Genomic DNA, 19,361 nt, shown 5'->3' with positions numbered 1-19,361 from the left:
TTCAAAAAATTAAGAGATCGCATAATTTATCTAAGGTGCCTCTTTCGACTATTCGTATCATTAGAATATTTTCAATTACGGTTGCCATGACGCAACAGGTGGAGTCGATCCTTAATTTTTCGAAATTACAAGATCATCTTCGACTACATCGGAACTCGCAGCCATTGCGAGCAAAATATTTTGAAACAACGGTGAAAAGTACGTACGCGCGAGACCGTTCCCGTCGAAATTCCAAGAACCGGTTGACAGTTCCGCGCGATCGGAAACTAGCCTAATCAGAAACAGAGAAACGCGTGTCTACGGGATTTTAGGACATATAATTGGCCGGATGGCTTCTAATACCTAGAGTAGCCATTCGAATAGCCATTTGAGTAGCCGTTGGAGCCCTTGTAGGGAACAGAGTGTATGCTCCTGGAACAAAGATGGTAGAAATCGGAAGATGAGGAAAGTACTCTTCAAGGAGACTTGTTTTGCTTCCTCTCTCACTTTCTTCCCCCTCGTATTTAGCAAAACAATTCCACCGTTTCGCGAGAGAGGCCATACGTGCGCGTTGTTTGTTAGTATCAGTAAAAGTAGTGAGGCGGCAACGTGATCGTAGATCGTAGCAGAAGAGTAGAAGAAGAAGAAGAAGAAGAAGAAGAAGAAGAAGTGGGTGATGATGATGGTGGTGGTGGTAGTAGAGCTTAGCATGCTTGGGGGTTTCTCGATCATTTTTTTTTTTCGGTGGTGTCGTGACTTCGCGTGTGCGGGAGTCTTCGAACGAAGAAAACAAAACGAAATACTCCTAAACGAAATAATCAAAAAAAAAAAAAAAGAAAGAAAGAAAAAGTAACGAAAGAGACAGAAAAGAATGGAACGATAGAAGAACGTGGTTATGATTTTCTGTTGTTATAGACTGTTGTTGATGTTGTAAATTTTTTGTTGTTGTTGATGTTGATGTTGCGTGTACATAGTGTGTGTGTCAAGGTGCAGGAGATTCAGAGCTCCCGCTCACCGCCACCCACATCTACAACAGAACAGAAAACAAGACCACCGCCGTTACATACAAGGTATCCATTAGTATCCACCAGTATCGAAGATTTATTTTATTGCTCGCTCGTTCGACCGCGTTCGCGCTAGCTCGCTCGTTCTCGCACATGCGCATGCGCAAACGCGCGCGCCTCGGCTCGCACGTTCCATGCGGAGGCAGCATTATTTCAGACTGATTTATGGGTCAGACCGATCTTCAAAGCGCTGGGGAGAAAGGGGCGCGAAGTTTGCGGATCTACGCGTGGATTCTCTCTTTCTCTCGTCCTTTCCCGTGCCTTCGCCAAAGAAACGCGAAGGTGACACGTTACAACTTCCCAAGGCCAACGCGAAAAGGTCGAGCGGACTGGTAACCCCGCCGGCATGAAGATGTTACCAGTCGATGGTCGCTTTTCTATTTGCTGCCACGCAGAGACGGACGTCTACCGTTCGCCGACGAGAAGAATGAATCTTGGGTACTGCGCATGGATTTTAAACTTTCAATGGAACGCTTTATTTCTTTGTGCATGCTTGAAAATACATTTGGGGGTACATTACAAATGTGGTTGGGATTGAATTGTCTCGTTGCAACGAAGCGTGTCTTGTCCCTGTACCAAACCTCCCAGAAGTCTCATTTGAAGAAATATAGTTGGTAAATTACCGTAGGATCAAACTATAAAGAATAGCAAACTATAAATGCGTCGTCGGATTCATTCTTCTCGCGTGTGAGCAGTATAAAAAATAGTTTTCAGTAAATATAAGTACACTGATTTCTTTAACGTGAACAAATTATTAGGTAACGTTTCATCGAGCATGTCTATTAACGATAGCTCCGCTTTAGTTTGTTCGAACAGACCAAAAGAAACTAATTTCAATTTTCGAATATCAATCTTTCGCAGCACGCATCCGTTCGAACGTTAAACTTATATTTTCCTTTTAGTCGATGACTCGCGTACCGGTTCGTCGCTGATCGTCGATTGCCGACGACCGACGGATCGCAAAGTGGCATCCGACGGTCTTCGACGCGACGTTCCATCTTCGATCCGATTGCTTCATCGTTTAGAATTGTGACCATGGAAAATCTTAATAGTGATCGTACGATCAATAATTTCTAAACGAATCGACATGCTTGGCGAAACGTTTCCCGTAGGGGAGCGTCAGGTGAATCGAACAGGGTGCCCTGGTGGAAGTTGTAACGTTATTTAAACCCCTAATTTGTAAAATACGCGAACACCATTCTAATTCGTGCGATCTTCTCGCATGGAACGTGCCGCGCGTCGCTTCAAACACTGTCAAACCATTTCTATTCGAAACCGAGGAAACTCGATTTCTCTTTAACAGGTTTCGACTGTCCAATCACACTTTCGATTTTCACTGACAACGTCTGTGCTCTTTGAGAATTCACATTCTGGAGAAAAGAGGGTGACGTACGATCGACGAAAATCATCCCACTGGCCAAGTTATCAAACGTCGACGAATATTCTTTACGTTATTCTTCTCGACAAAGAAAAGTGTTATTATTTCGTCGCGCGAATACCTTTGTAGCAGTATCGATAATTTCCTAAAAATTATTTGTAAATACTTTGATAATGTGTCGCTAGCGAAAAATTTCTTCGAACCGAAGAAGCAGATGGAGACTTTTAAATCTTCTTGTACGTTACTACTGCGACAAAGCTACTTCGAAGCCTCTAATTTTATTTATTTAAGCGCGAATCGTTAGATGTTTGAAAGCGTTGAAATACCCGTGTGCGCCTATACATATCTCGCGAGGTGTGAGAACGAAAACACGATAAGTTTGACGGGAATGTGTAACGTCGTCGCGGATGACTGGCTTTGACGACGACTGCTTGAAATTTTTACGAGCTGCGAGCCTAAGTCGCCTAGTTCCAGACGTCATTTGTCAATATTACTCGACTAAGGTTTAACTATTAACGTAAGCAACTAATGCACGCTAAGAGACAACTGAAAATTATCGCGGAAACCGTGTAACCGCAGAATTAGTCACCCGAGCGTGGCTTAAATTTATTGTACTATGATTTGGATCATCTCTGATAACGCTTTAAACCCCGGGGACATTGTAAAGGCAAATGTTGTTCGTTTAGAATTTACAAATGTACGTGTTGAATAAATAATAATTTTAGTAGAACTAATTGAATACTTCGGTTCTTAGCGTAAGAAGTCATATAAACAAAGATTACGAAAGAACGACGAATGTTACTCATTTACAATTTATAAATATATGTATCGAGTAAATAATAATTTAATCGATGCAACTCTTTCGTCACTTTCAGTATTAATTTCTTGTCATGCGTTAAAAGTACGCGAAATAGCTGCAGTTCTGTAAAATCAAATATCAATTCGACTGTATTAATTTAATTGTAACATTCTTCGTACATTTCCCTCATAGGCACACACCGTATACGTAAAGAAATAAAATCCACAGTCAAAGTTCAAAGAAACCTTGACCGAATTCAAAAATTAATTCACTTTCGTTCGATAATCTTGCGCGAAGGATTCGCGAAGCACTGTATCACCACTGTTTCACAGCTGTCAGACGCGTTGTACTTTAAATTTCTTGTTTCCTTTTCGATTGTATCGATATTATTTAATATCATTGGTCGCGGCTAGCCTGCCAGAGGGATAAAAACTGTCGATTTATCGTCGAGCATTCGTGTAGATTCCACGACACGTTGGAGAACAGTTGCGACGGAACGCGAACCGAGCACAGACGCCTCTTGGAGCATTCATCATTCCTCGAACGGGCCGTAACGAGCACGGAGGCCAGGCCCGGCTCCGAAATCGATTCCGCGAACGACCCCAGACATTGACAATCGATTCCCGTCGATCACACCGAAGCTCGCCGCCGTGTATCGAACCGTCGAGGAGTCGCAGCCTCGTCAAACCTGTCGGACGCGGAGCAGCGACGAGTGACCTTTCGTACTCGCGCGAATTCGCGATCCTCGCTTCGAGTCGACGAATTGGAGTCCTCGAATTTCGAAAAAAAAAAAAAAAAGAATGACCACTTTCGACGGAACGAACGCGAGCAACAAAAAACGAAGCTAGAAACAAGCAAAGCTAGACCGTAACGCAAAAATCTTCACGAGTGGAGATCAAACGTACTCGTACTTTTAGCGGTTACTTCGCGATATTTAAAATAATTTAGAAATTAAACACGCGCTATCCCTGAAGGGGATTGAACTACATCTGCGCGTCCCGATAACCGTTGAAGAACAGAGTCCACGATTCGACCGAAGAATCAAACGGCGAGGAAGAGGAGCGGATCACCGCGATCGATGTCTGTCCAGGGCGCGGATCGACGACGGATTCGCGGTCCCGGAAATCGGAAGAGACGGCAAAAAAAAAAATCTCGCGAGTTCGAGGAGATATTTCGCGATGCGACAACAAAAAAATAATAAATAAAAAAAAAACTAATGGTAAGAAAAAAAGAAAGAGAGAAAAATGGTACCTGTGCTGCTTGAGATTGTCCTGCCGCTTGAAGGACTTTCCGCAGACCTCGCAAGTGAAGGTCACGTCGTCCTTATGGCTGCGCTCGTGGATCATGAGGTTGTAGGGCTTCGTGAAGCGCCGCTGGCAGTACTTGCAGACGAACTCTACCGTGCACTTGGCGCGCATCTTCTGCCGGCGGCCGAACTCCCTGCCGTGCCCCTCTGTCTCCATCGGCATTATCGCGAACATCCTTATAAATTCCCACCGCTCCTTCTCTTGGTCGACTCTCTGTCTCCTTTCCCTCTACCTTCTCTCTCGCGGTCCACTCCCTCCACCTGGTTTCAGGCCTACCTGTGCGTCTTTGTCTCTCTTCCCTTCTGCACTCTCTTTTTCTCTGTCTCGCCGTGAGAGCTGCCTCCTGGTCTCTCGCTCTCACTCGTTCTCTCTTTCTCGTGTCGGCTCTCTTCGTGTTCGCTCTTCACCTCCCGCGCAAACCTAGTCCCGACCGGCTAACTTCTGGGAGTGAGATCACTCCGGCTGTACCTCCTCGCGAGAAGGTGCTCGTACCTCTCTCTACCTGCGGGGAAATAAAGGAGCAATGATTTTCGGGATCGATTCACCGCGATCGTCGCTGGGTGGTATCGTCCGCTGCCGGATCACCGCGCATTTTTAGGATTTCTGGCGTTAACGAGGGAATCGATAGGGCCCGCGTTGGTATTTCGCCCGGAAATGGTCGCCGGGGAAACTCGTTGGTTGGGCTGGCTCGACTCTAGCGAGCGACCATCGGAGCCTGCTCAACGGGTTTTCAAGCTGTCAACTTGGAATACTCAATTTGAGGAGCGGGTGAGGTTATCGGTTTTGGTACACTGTATTCCGTACGAGTACGTCGTAGGTAAACATCGTTCCGAGTCGGAATTGTGTACTTGGAGATGTTGATTGAGGATCGGGTCTGTTTTGCATCGGGGCTCTCTTTGATCTTCGCGTTTGCGTACGAACGAGATCCACCATTTTGGTTCTCAGATCGTCGTACGACGAAAGGTACGATAGAGAGTAAGTCGGAGTTATTTTCGATGTACGATGAAACTCCTTATCTACGGCTCCAAGAACTAACGATTGTTAACCGAATACGTCGAACTACATTTTCTAACGATTCCTTTTAAGCTTTTCTTTCGAACAGCGTGGAACCGTGCCCGATTAAGGAGAAATCGCTGAGTTCGCGATTGGTAAATCGCTAATAGGAAGCGCAGGCTATGCTATCGTCACGATAAACGACGAATAGGAGAAGAGTTAGGTAAACTCAAGAATTTATCGTCGTACAAAAGATATCGGAAAACGCAACATGCATCAAAATCCAGTGGCTCGTCTCGTTACAAAGTTTAGAATAACCAGGCAAGTAATCTACGAAGAGTCGACTACCATAAAAATCGAACAACCCCTAACTCTTCAGGGTCAGGCATCCCCATTTCCAACGCAACTGAAGACTGTATCTTGAATAAACCTGAAAATCCACGAGAGGACCTGAGGTCACCCTTCAAGAATCGAACGACCCCTATCTCCTCAGGGTCAAGCATCTCCATTCCCAACGCTTGGCAATCGAAAACTGTGACTTGAATAAACCTGAAAATCCTACGTCTACGAGAGGCCCTGAGGACACCTTCCAAGAAGTTCTCCAATCCCCCAACGCGAGATACCACTGTGAAAAGTGAAGTTCGATAGAAAACTGAGGCTGACAAACCCCAAGAACTCTCCAATTCCTCAACGCGTGGTACCACCTTGAAAAAGCGAAGTTCGATGGAGAGCTAAGGGTGACAACTCCAAAGGGATCCTGAGGACACCATCCGGGAAGTCTCGAAGTACGTCGAAATGGAAGCATCAGTGAGAAGAGGCTTGCTGGTTGATCGGTAGTCGAAAAGAGTGGTCCCGCGGAGTGGAGAGGCAGCAATAAAAAAGGCCCCCGGGGTCCAATCGCGCGGTGTGGCGCGGCCATTGTGCAGGAGCCACGTCCGGTGCTACTGGTAGCGCAAGGTAAGCACACGGCGCACGCTCGAATAAAGTGGCGTGTCCGAATGAGTAATAAGCGTGGCTGGGCGTATCCCGGTTGGTTAGGTTGCCTAACGGCGGTGGGGCCTAATCGGAGCTGCGTGTTACGCGGGAGTCTGCTCTGCCCGCTTTTCGTTTTGCTCCTTTTCGCGTCACGTCGGCTCCAGGCTGACACGGACACTCCAGCTTCAGCGACTCGCGAGTTTCGAGTAATTGGCTGCTCTTCGTCTAATTACTCCATCTCTATGTCAGTGAGCTCATTCGAATCTTCTCAATGAAATTTAGAAGGGATTTTTACGGAGTCCTTCGCTCGGAATCTCACTTTATTCGATGGTAGCAAGGGACAACCTTCCTCTATAAAAAATTTAGCCAAGCAGGCACCTCGTCCTTAACCGTAAGGGATGTTCTCAGACATCGAACGTGAGCATCCACGCGTCAGCTGACTCCCTACGAATCGCGTACATTTTATTCAACGACAAAATCCAAGACGCTACTTTATCGATACCAAAGCCGAGTCGCCTCGTTAATATTTTCGCATTCCTCGAATTTTCCCCGAGCCAGCCACAGACGCGGCAATCGCAGGGCTCCTCCGACCCCGGCGTTCACGATTACCATCATCGACGTCGAGCCCTATTCCAACTGGCAAGTTCGTCTGCGCGTCACTCGCGATCGAGAGGTCAAAGCTAATGTATGATAATGTATGATAATGCAATGTATGTGAAAGCACGCAGTTAAGATCGCGTACTACGTCGGTGGTATCCACGAATGAGCATACCCACGCGAATAGCGCGACCATATAAAGCCGTGTTTCGCCCTATCCGAGGAGGATCTCGGATTTCTTTGAGGCGTTGCGCAATAAAGGATGAGAGATACGTTTGAAAAAAAAAAAAAAAGATCCTACGAGGAGGCGAATTACGGTGCCAGACGACGCGTGCAATCTTCAATGTCATCTAAATCGGTATCCAAACTCGATACCGTGGAACACGAGGAAGTCCGCGATAACGCTGTTGGGGGCTTTCGCGTCGTTTCGCAATTTCGATTCGTCGCGGGGAATAATGGAGACGTTCGAGCGGCTCTGACGGGAATACAATTACAAAATTAAACCGAGGGGGACCCGCCGTTGGACGTTGGATTTCTTAATCCTGTTAGGCACGCGTCCTGCAATTCGATCAGGCTGTCGTACGCGAGGAACGGCGACGCTAAACGCCGGTTTCACGAATGCGAGCACGTCCGACCGAGCCAAAGGTCTCGTGTACTTGTCATCCACCGAAAATTATCGTGGCTGCCCGCGTCGTGATTCGCATGGATTACGGCGATCACTGTCGCGGTAAAGTGATGCTTCCTAAGTAGCTTCGTTGGACATTAGAACGCGTGGAATTAATTTCGTGGGTGACAGAGCATAGAACGACGGAGTAATCGAGCTGTCGTGAAATCTAGTACGTAGTCCCAACGTTGAAAGTCATATTTTTTGTATCGTGATATTTTTTCACACTGTAAATGTCGCACAGGAGGACGACACCAGTGAGTGGCAATCTACAAGACATCGGCTTCGACTCGAATCGTGCTCGAGAGGGAACGCGTGACCATTTCGCCGTCTGCTCCAAAATTGGTCTCGCTCGAAGTTAGCGCTCTAAACTGTCCAGGATCCAAGACACCCCTGCGCCCGAGGCGTCTCACCTTTTCGGCGGACCTTTCATCGAGAGTGTCCAACCACCTTCGGAGCCACTCGGAGCGTCGAAGTCTCCATTTCTGGAGACTTGAACGGGGTTGGTCCCTCTCGCGACCAAGACAAGGGACCACCGCGCTTACGCTCCGTCTCTCGCGAGCAAAAGGAGACGAAGGACGGAGGGCACGGGTGAAGAGGCAGCCAATCAAAGAAGGACGGAGTGGAGCCAACCGAGAAGCCCGCTCGACGTGCGTGCACCCGTTCTCGTACGTATGGAGGAATAAAGAAGGGAGCAGTAGCCTTCGTTCGTTCGCCGGTAGCCAACCAAAGAGGAGCTGCTACCGTGAACCGCCCTACCGCCGACTACCGGTTTTCGGCCAGTAGCTACCGAACCACCAACAGAAATCCACCAAGCGGAACCACACCCTCCACCTCTGGAGAGACGTGGTACCACTGGGGAGCTCCCCGTGGAAGGACCCCTCAGGGAAGGGCAGCTTTGGATCGCGATTACCTACCGTTCTCCATCGAGAACGGAAACACGGTAAGTTCGGTGGGTGAGCCACTTTTTCGATTTTTATTTTATTTTTTTTTTTTTGAGAACTCGAGTAGTTGGGAGGAGCGAGGTGAAGGGTGTCATTTATCCTTCGAGTATTGGGGTATTTTTCTTTTGGAGAGGTCAAGTGGATAGAAGGAATGGGGAGGAGGGTGACATTTATCCTTCGAGTGTTAAGGCACTTGTCATTTGGGTAAGATTCTCTGTGGATAAGATCTGGAGTTGGATGTGCCAGAATTTTAGAATGGGGTTATTTTGTTATTAACGGAGACTTTAACCATGGATTAACGATAGACATAGAGCAATAGGGCTGTTATCGTGGAAGTGTATTTGGACACTCGTTCCTCGAGTATTTTACCTATTTTAACTTTTGATAGAATTCGTGGAAATTTCATGTATCGCGAACCATCGAATCGATAGGATTATTAGTACGGAAGAGTAATCAGAAGAAAAAGAAGGATTTCTCTGTGTCGCGAATGGCACTCAAGGGCGACCTTTATGGCTGCAGTATTTAAGTACGTAGCGCAGGCTTTAACACACGAGCCATGTTTCATGTTCGTGGATTGAAATTAATGTTTTTAGTACTTCAACCAGTCTGAGAACTTTCAACCACACCTAGATTCGAAACAAAGGAGTTGGAATATTAAATATCTACTCACAGGCAATCGGAGTAATTACCTTTTTAAGAAAAAACTCCAGAAAAATAAAAAAGAAACGAGAATCCTGAGAAAACATGGTTTTAGAAAATGCGCATTTGAAGTTCGAATAATCCTAAATCGACAGAAACGAGAAACACCTATGAGTAAAACCTGAAAAGCGAACCAAACAGAACCGATTCGTAGAAATCATCTCGTCGTAGAATTTTATTTTTCCACGACAAGAATAATTCAAACAAGAATAATTCGTTTACAACTCGCGATAGTACCAGAGTCGAACTATCGACTTATTCCCGAATTACTCCCGAAACAAAATCAATGTTCGATCGCCCATCGCTCCGAAGAGGGCCGCGAGATTGGAACGCGAATAAGGATCACGAGAAAGTTCCCAGCTATCGACGAATGAAACTTTGGGCCAAAGTCTTGCCAGGTAGCCAATCAAAGCGAAACGGCTACCGTGTACCGCCCTCTGGCACGCTACCGGTTTTGGGCCAGTCAACACGAAGACTCGCGTAGGATCAACGAATGCGAACCACACCTCTTCCCGCCCGCTTGATTCGGAACACAACGACATATCGAACAGCCAGCTCGCGACCAAACTCTCTCACCATCGGCCTGGCATTCACGATAACAGTAAGAGTCGAATCAAGTTCGATATGTCACCAAAGTACACATCAACAGAGAAATTCGTAACGTCTACGATCGTTTGAAATTTTTCGCCAGTTCGATGGAAGATCCAGAAGATACTAGATATGCATAGATATAACGACTCGAGGGATCAAAAATTAATCGTGTCATCTACGTAGTTTCGAAAATTGAGCGCGAGTGTCGTTTATCGTAGACCTAACTGTCGTTTGAAACTATCATTGTAACTCGTTGAATACTAGTCGAATGGGAAGTGTTACTTGATCGTTTACGCATAGATCTAACTAACGGTTGAAGCGTTCAAAAGTAAATAGTGTCATTCTCCTAAATCGCAATTCTCCTAATTCGCAAACCGTTTTCCAAGATCGAACACGGGCGTACATCTACATAATCCTTGAATTAATCGAAAGTAAACCCTGTCATTCGCCTAACAAGCTACTTTCTATACGATACAACCGATTACGAGAATTAACGATGTAACGACCGCTTAAATCTAATTCTTGGAATACTCAAAAATGAATCCCGTCACTCGCAAACAATCTCCCAGAGCCAACCATCGGACTGACGCTCGAAATAGTAAAAGATGAATCGTGTCATCCGTTGCGCTCGGTCGAAAGGCGATCTATCCGCGGCGGAAAGGAGCCAGCTCCTCTAAAAAGTGATCGGAGTCTCACTTACCGGTCGAAGTTCGCCAAAAATCTTGCACCGTAATTCCCTCTGACGCTGAATCTTCAAGGATCTTCGGAACGTGGAAACCGGTCTCGTTGCGGATGCAATTTCTCGTAACTCGTCGAACCGAAAATCGTGTCCGTGGTTAATCGCGCGGTCTGAGCGATAAGACGTGTGCGAACTCGTTCGTGAAATCGAGGGATGCGTCTCGAGGGATGCTGTCTTCCGGGCTGACAGGTCTGGACCGTTTGGGTGCGCGGCGTCGACTGAAGCTCCGTTTGCCTGCTCGGTTCGCTGGTAGCCCGAATAGGTAGGCACACCAGAAGACGGTAGGACGCGGTGTGTAACCGCCAAAGGTCTCCTTCGTCGTCGTCGTCTCGCTTCTTCTGGTTGGAGGACCGGGAGACACCTCCCTACCGAACCGACTCACCGATGCCCACCAGTTTCCGTCGTTACGTCCGTGTGAGGCCTCTCTCGATTCAACCAGAAACGCTCCAGGATCTTCCTTCCTTGAACAGCCGATGGTGGTGGTGGTGGTGGTGGTGGTAGCGTCGAGGAGCAGAAGAGTGGCGCGGCTCGCGGAGACCGCGCGAGCGGAGGAGGAACGGGAGCAAGAAGAAGGAAAAGGAAGAAGGAGCGAACGAAAAGTAGAGGAAGAAGCGCTCCTTATCCTGGCGGTTCTCTTGCGTCCTTGTCCGACCCGAGTCGCCGAATAGCAGCGCGGTTATTCACAAATCCTTCGACAACGCGGCTTCCTGAGCTCCTGGGAGAGTACTCGACCGCCCTCCCCTCGCCTCGAACTGTCCCGCGGATCCGCTCCCTCTCTTCCACGATCCCTTCCACCTGGGCCCCGATGGGACCGCCCTCGTAACCGTAGGATCAGAGCATCCCTCTTCGCCCACGCCAAGGGGGACCCTTTTCGAAACGCTCTTCCCACTCCTCCGACGCTCTTTCGTTTTCGCCCTCGCTCCTTGCATGCTTGCCCCCCGCGGGGGCGGTAGCCGCGCTGGGGCACAAAGGAGGTAGCCGAGGAGCCACCGCAAGGCCCCGGGTCGTCTTTCTCTACCATTTTCGAGACGTTCAATTTTTAGTCGCGCGCGGATCTCTCTTTCGCCAGTGGCGTGAACCGATTCGGCTGTCTCGGGGTTTATTTGTTTTTTTTTTTTTTATTGAAGTGCATGGGTATTTATACCCATTTTGCGCTCCTCTTTTCTAATTTATGAATAGGTCGCACATTTGAGTCTTATTTCTACTTTCACATTTAACTTGTCTTCTGATACAAAGTTTTTCATTGAATAACTGTAACATTTCTATAGGGGGTGGCTCGGGGATTCGAGAGCTGGTTCGCCACTTGCGATCGCGGGTCGGGGGATGATCGACGAAACGCTCGCGTTGATCGTTCGATCGCGGAGGGATCGACGCGGGTGCAACGTCGAGGTTGCGAGCCGGAAGCAACGGAGTAAGCAGTGATTACAATAAAAAAGAATTATGGATTTCGTAGGACTCTCGTTGCAAAATATTAGATCGTCCCATAAGTTATGTCGTATTTTATGTTACTGGAAGAAGACAACTTTTTTTGAAGCAAGTGTAGCAGAGACAACGATAAAGGAAAGTACAAATGGAGTCTTTTCTCGCGTCCACCATACATTTTTAACCTTCCGATTACCGTCTATTTTGCAACAGTTTTTGACCAGAAAGGGTTATAGAATAGATCAAATGACCGTATTCCATTTTTTGGGTATGATTCTTATGTACAATACAAAAATTATATATGATTGTTTCGTGTATTATTGAATTTAGTGTCATGTCAAATATTTTTTCATGCAATTGAAAAAGGTGTCTTTAAGAGGGTAAGTTTCGAATACTTTTAGTTTTAGTCATAGTTTTCAGTTTCTAATAATTTCGACATGTAGGAGACACAAGTCCAAAGGGTTGGAAACATTTCACCACCTGGACCAAACTGTCCTGGACCGGACGATTGCACGTCCTTGGGTCGTTTGTCGATTTTCCATCGCTATAGAGTTAAATTGCAAAGTAAAAAAAGGACGGTCTTACAGTCAGGGACCAGTAGAGCAAGCACGCGCGTTCCCATTTCGAAGCATAGCAAACTGTCGTACAATGGCGAGTCATTTGTACGTCCCTAGCCCGAGGGCTCTATCCAGCTGTCGACTTTCCATCGCGCAAGAGTTATCGAAGGCGGTAAAAAGAATGGTCTTATATAGTCAGGAGAACGAGGATACGCGTTCCTGTTCAGGCCTCTTATTGCGTAGACCAAACTGTCGTGCGATGATAAGTCGATTGAACGTCCCTCCGCGAGACTGCAGACTCCTGCGACGAAAAGTATCTAGAGTCTAGTATCCGAAAGAGTTGCGCATGGAAAAATCGGTAGTTGCAACTTGTATCCTTATCGTTGTATAGCGAAGGTCCTCTTCACCTAGAGCGGACTGTGGTGTTGTTGGCACGTGAAGAGTTATAGAGCTCAGGCCATCGACTCTCCAACGTATGAGAATTGGTAGTCGTCGAGTAGAAGCGGTCAATAGCGATCTTCCATACTCGACGAGCGATCCACCGCACCGTGCGTTGTATCCTAAACAGGCCCACCTGGCCTAAACATCCTAAACAGCCTAGCGACGGAAAGTCACTCGAGTCTGGAGGTGTCCATCAGCCTCCCGACTCGTCCGTAGACTTCCGTTAGAGGCGGTATTTTCTCGACGTCATCCTACATCCAGAGACCCAATGCAGGCACCGTATGGGTTTTTCGGTAGAAGGGCGTTCCTCTTCCCAAACTCTCGTCCCGAGGGAAAGTCGGTCCACCTCTAGCCGACCTCCGCGAACTCTCCGAGGGAAAGTCGAAATCGCGGTATCGCCCTTCGCTTCGATTCCACGGCGTTCGTCGTCGTCGTCGACGCAGCCGAAACGAGTCCGCGTCAATCTGCTCGCCCACGCGAAAAAGCGGATCAACCGAATCGGTTTCTCGGAAGAAGATCCGCGGGAGCGGTGATCTCTTTGTCTTTATCGGGCCCCTCGAGGCCAGAAAGAGCGACGCTGACGAAGGTGTGGGAGGAAGCGGAGGTGGAAGGAGCGTGCAAGAACGAAGGAGCGGGGGCTGACACGATGCCGCGGGGGTTCCCAGGGCACGTGGGAAATGCACAGTAGTCGATGTCAATCCCCCCACCACCGAGGCTCTGGGTCCTGTCGGGCCCCGACGGACCCCACCACGGGGCCCTGCTGGACCCGAGAGCCATCGCCAGCGTCCCGGGCACCGCCCAGCGAGATCTCGCGGTATCGCATCATTGGACGATTCAATGGGCTATCGCCTCCTTCGCGAGCCACCGGGATGATCGAGTGGTGGAAAAATTCCACGGGAAAGGCCGCCTGGGACCGGGAAGAAAGAACGAACGCGAAGAAGACCAGTGAGCGATCGGCAACAAAGAGGACGCCGACGTTACCGCTTGGAATCCAATGTAGCCACCGAGCTCACCGTTTCGCTCGATGATTGGGACCAACGACGATGACCAAAATATTTTCGGACTTACTTGGGCTCGCGGGGGACCGGACGGAGGAAGCTTGACGACTAGACGCGAGACGATGGTTGGATGTTGGATAAAATAAAGAAAAAGAAGGAGAAACGTTACTTTTTCTGGAAGAAATTGAATTACGAACTTTGTTTAACTTCAGGTTTAACTATGACGTATCGATGCGCTGTGCAACAGTGTACTACTATTTAAGTAAAAGATGTTTCGACGGTACGTCAACTTTTCATTCATCCGAATCGATCGAGGGAGAACCAAGTTCGAATCCCTTGGCGAAGGAACACTGTACGCGATGTCATTTTTCGAAGATGCATACATTTTTTATATCGTTCACGTAAACTTTCATCTTCTTTTAAACCTCGAAGAATCCTGTATGTTTGTCGATTTAGTTCATTAAGTAGTACTTAATTTTAGAGTAGTATAAATTTAAAATGTTTCCGAGCTATCAATGAAAAGTTAGTCTGTTGAAAACAAAAGAAAAAGAATTGATTTTTGTTCTATCATTTAGTCAACCATGGAAATGTATTTACGGTAATATAAACACCAGTTTCCCTAGCAAGGATCTCAAACATCGCCAAGGTTTCCGGGGGTCGAACCCAGACCTAACCCAGAACCCTTAAGGGGGGTCCTCCAGTCTGGAAAGTGGTGTTTCTTCACGAATTTTGTCCTCAAACACGGTTGATGATAGCTTTTCAGCAGTGGTACGAAAGCACGTGCAGCTCTAAGAATAAAATAAGTAAACGAGATGAGCTGAAGGGGAACGTACAGGTCTAACAACTTTGACAGGCGACGCGATGGTGATAAAAATGTTTGGAGAGGACGCGTTATCGGAAACCGTGTAAATACTGATTTTAAAGATAATATCCGAGAAGTAGTTTTAGATCTGAGGAGACAAAGGGAAGCGGGAGAAAAGATTTGCCGCGCATGTTACGCCATCCGCAGTCTTATTGTCACCCCTCTTGTTCATTCTTCCCGGATTTTCAATTTCAGTCTCATAGATTCGTGATGTTATTGAAAAAATTTGTCCAAATCGAACGACAGGTCTGACGTTTCAAAATAAATGTTTGGCGATAAATACACTATGTACAGAAATAAACTTTACACTCGAGGTCCTATCCGAAACTGTTGATCCACATCGAACATTCTCGAAGCTTATGACCCACGTATACGAGTAAACTTTACACGCGTATATAATTATAACGAACAATCGATTTGGAAACGTCAAACCTATTTAAACAAATTTCTTCGATAGACGTAGAGGGTGCGAATACTTATGAGACTGACAGTAAATCTTCGAATAATTACATGGACGCGCAAGGCCTGCCTTTCCAGTACTATAAATAAAATGTTAAACGCTGCTTAGTATTTCACTAACAAAGAATTCGCATCGATCCGTTACCTTTTCTTCGCACGGTAGACCAACGCGCGTAACAAATGGTTTCCACGATCGGCTGACGTCTCCTCGAATCTGTTCGTTGGTTGCGCGCCGATGGTCCCTGAACATTACGTAATCGAGAGTTTACAAAGAAACCGCACAACTCACCTTATGTGTCGTTGTCGACGATATGGCACTCGTTACGTAAAGTTAAAAACAGCTCCGCGATGCTGGACTCGATCGCGGCTGGCGCTCGAGTTTTTTAACGCTAAGTAGAATAGGTCTAATAGTCAGACCAGGGGAAAGGAGCACGAGAAGAATCGGCACGCGATGCAACGACTCGAAAGTACGGCAATTCAGAAATGCATCCGAATCCTAAGACCCTAAAAATTCTGTTCCGCTTCGGTTATTATCGTTCTTAATTCGTGCGGTTCACGTTCGCTTATGTTCGCTCGGTGGTCCAGGAACGGAAATAAAATTCCATGCCGTCTCGGTCGCCAATTTAACTTCCTATTTATCGGTCCAGAGTACGAAAATCAGATTCAATGGCCATATACAACAGTCCACTTGGCCAGCATGTCGTTCAGATCTAGACAATCACCCAGACGATTTTAATCGACTCCGAACGTTCTCTATTCCCATGATTCACGGGTCCACGCCTGTCTATGGTTCGAAATAATGAAATTCGATGGGCTCGTCGCGGAGGAAAGCGCGTATTCGGTGAGCGGATAGATCACAGAGAGGCCGCCGTGTTGGCGCAGGAAACGGAAACTGGCGGAAACAAAGCCTCGGCAAACAGACGGCATCCCACGGGGAATGTTACCAGGGCAAATAGCGCGCGTCCTCGCTATCGCCAGGCCGCGACAAATATTGTCACGTCCACGAAAGAAAAGGTACGCCACCTCGTTTCGGCCTACGTCCCCCGGCCGATAGATTAGGTCCTAGCCACACGATACCGTAAACGCCATCACACGCCCGTGGGTAGAGATAACGAGGAACGATCGAGACAGGTCGTCGAATTAGCAGGTAGATCCGTGTGCTTCGACGTCGAAGAGGGTCTGCGGAAAGTTTTCGGGATGTAGATGTTAGTGATAGCATATAATCAGCCCCGTTCCGAGCCAGTTTAACGTATGATTACAGAGACCGAGCTCGATTAATCTCGATCGATATCGCGAGCTATTGTTACACGATATCGCTCTTCCAGGGAATCGTGTGAATTTTCATGCGGGGGATGAGGTGGATGTGGGACTTGTTCAAATAGTGAGTTGACATGATCGAGCGTGATGGATTCGAGTACATGGTCATCCTTGATTCACCTTCCTCGTTAGCTTAATTTAATTTGTAAAGTTGGAAAATTCCTCGAAGACTAGTTTAAATAATTGCACTTGTTGAGGTCGTTTCAAAGCTCGTCCACACCGAAGGCTCTCGAAGCTTATGGTGCACGTGTGAAATTTCACGCAGAGAAAATGAAGAACTGGAGCTGTAATCCTCGTGGATTCCTGCGAAGCTCGTCCAAAAGTGGGAATATCGAGACTTGTAAGTAGATGGGGACGTGAACGAGGTTGTTCAACCCTAAGGCTAGGCGCGCACGTAGGGTGACGAGGTGCTGGTTAGGTCGCAATAGCGCGAAGAATGCTTAGGGATCATTGCGATGTAGTTTTCTATTCCATCTATGTTGTATCGCAATTACTGTTGCGATCATTTTCCTGCCATTTTTAGGTTCGACAGTGGCCATCGATGATCGGTGTTTAATAACACAAGGGACAGAGAAGACCACGACTTCAACGAATTACTATTCACAGATAATAAACAGAATATGGTAGAATAGTAAATCTGATAAAATTTCAGTTCGAGCTGGATCTAACGTGACCCTAAGAGTTGCGATAATTATATGGCTAAAGGAATGAGAATACAAACCGAAGGAATAACTATTTCCGGTTGTGGTGGCTCGATGCATGTAATTTGAAAAAGTGTTGTTTCTAATTGCCGGTTGTCGACGAGGAGGTATGATTTCCGTAATTGAAGGGTTGCTATCTAAGTTGACGTTTGAAAATGAATTTAACTGCTGACGCAGCGGACGAGTCGAGGAGTACCTACTCTGCGATTACCGATTTCGGAAGAGCTTGTTCGAGCACATTTTAATTTAGGTAGCATTCAACCGCACGCGTAACAGAGAAGAACGAATATATTTAAAGAAGGAACCCCTTCCAAGGGAACGATAAATTTTTCTTCGGGCCACCCAGTTGGAAAAGTAGTTCAATGTGTCTCGGATCATTGCCAGACGCGACAGCAATAAGTGTCACCTGGAATGGCGGTCACATCAAAGCACCACTCGCGTTCTTCGTTGGCGTGAAGTCGCAAGCTGAAGATACGCGGACGCGCCCAATGGGAACGCGTCTGTATGCACACGTCTCTGCTACGTCTCTTAATGGTTCTTCCACAATCGCTCGTTTCGATGTCGCCTGAATTTACCTTCATTACCGTCCACGATTCCATGGTCCCTCTATTCTAGTAGGAACAACTGAAGGGATGCTCTTCTATTTTTGATAAAAAAATGAGCGTTTCTTTTTAATATTCTTTACGCTTGAGGTCTTTAAAATGTTTCTATCAGGCTGGTAGAACAAGAAACTGTAAGAGTTTTTTTTCGGGTCAAAAACAATTGATTTGTTCTAAAATAATGTTTCGTAATCCAAGTAACGTCATCCAAGCCTGCCATGCCAATACCATTAGGAAGCATTCTTTATAGAATTCTGGTTTTATCAGCGTACGCTTGACACCTTTGTACGCGGTTTATACTTCATATTTTTATTTCACAGTCGGACTTCTATAAAGGGTAAGCACTTTATTGTCCGGCGTTATCAGTTGCACTTGTTAAGACGCAGATACACAGGCTCGCCTTTAAAATGCTCGACGATCAAAGCAGCGCACAGTTATCGAATCGCACCAATTATTCGAACCAATTCTAGTAAAAATATTTTCGGGAACGTCTACTTCGTCTATCAATATTTTATCTTGCTTGGAACTCGTTTAATTACAACCGTGTCGTTCATAGACCTGCCCTTTCGCAATTAGTCACGAAATGAGTCAAACGGTTATCTCCGACTTCGATCTTATATCTCGATAGCGAAATACAAATATCGTTGTATCGAACGACTCGCGTCAATTTATCAGAACTGGAAGATTCAATTAGAAGAATCAATACCTCTTCGTCTGTGCCTGTAGATATATGATCTCGCCGCGGATGTTTATGCACTTTCGATAAATGAAAATATGGAAAAATATAGGATAAATGCAAACCTACGCAAAATATCAAGAATAAAATGGAGGTTGCTCTGGTTAGAAGATAAGACGTGCTTATATTTAAATCTCAATTCTTCAAACATCCACAGTCTAACGATATTTCTTCTTTTCTAAAAAACGTAAAACTTAATAAATTTAACATGGCGTCCCATGTTTCGACTACCATAGTTACGTACACAACAGTAATTGATTTTACCTCGACAGAAGAGACGGATGCAGATTAGACGATTAGGGGACTCGCGACGCTGTGAACGACGCTTAATCGAGGGTCCACGGAAAGGCACCACGAGCAGTTCGCTGGCATAATGGGCATAGGACGAACCCGAGAAGAATCGTGGACTAAAGCCGCACCTTGTGCCGGCCACATAAGTATGCGACGTGCACACGTTATAATGCTACGCCCGCAAACGTACGAGAGAACTAAGGTTTTATTGCGACCACCGTAGCTCTGCTTTCACCGACCGATCTTCCA

General features: G+C 46.7%; 1 protein-coding gene across 3 annotated transcripts; it reads right to left on the bottom strand.

The window, feature by feature from the left end:
• Positions 1-223: 223 nt before the first annotated feature.
• LOC128878307 (protein drumstick) lies at positions 224-12,295 on the bottom strand. Of its 3 annotated transcripts, none has more exons than XM_054126419.1 (3): positions 10,691-12,295; positions 4,472-5,029; positions 224-411 (listed from the first exon to the last, which is right to left on the bottom strand). In XM_054126419.1, the coding sequence occupies exons 2-3, from the start codon at positions 4,699-4,701 to the stop codon at positions 336-338; spliced, it is 306 nt and encodes a 101-aa protein (XP_053982394.1). In that variant the 5' UTR covers positions 4,702-5,029; positions 10,691-12,295; the 3' UTR covers positions 224-335. The 3 variants fall into 3 exon arrangements, with proteins under 3 accessions (XP_053982394.1, XP_053982395.1, XP_053982393.1); XM_054126420.1 differs by having other exon boundaries at positions 224-1,006; positions 10,691-12,257; XM_054126418.1 differs by lacking the exon at positions 224-411 and having other exon boundaries at positions 3,502-5,029; positions 10,691-12,289.
• Positions 12,296-19,361: the final 7,066 nt, after the last annotated feature.

Source organism: Hylaeus volcanicus, chromosome 6, assembly GCF_026283585.1.
Source record: "Hylaeus volcanicus isolate JK05 chromosome 6, UHH_iyHylVolc1.0_haploid, whole genome shotgun sequence".
Taxonomy (NCBI): Eukaryota; Metazoa; Arthropoda; class Insecta; order Hymenoptera; family Colletidae; genus Hylaeus; species Hylaeus volcanicus.
The sequence above is the reverse complement of the archived record's forward strand: the minus strand, read 5'-3'. Positions and strand labels throughout refer to the sequence as shown.

Excerpts from the sequence above, each read along its gene's own strand:
- LOC128878307 (XM_054126418.1), bottom strand. The coding sequence starts at position 4,701 with ATGTTCGCGATAATGCCGATGGAGACAGAGGGGCACGGCAGGGAGTTC.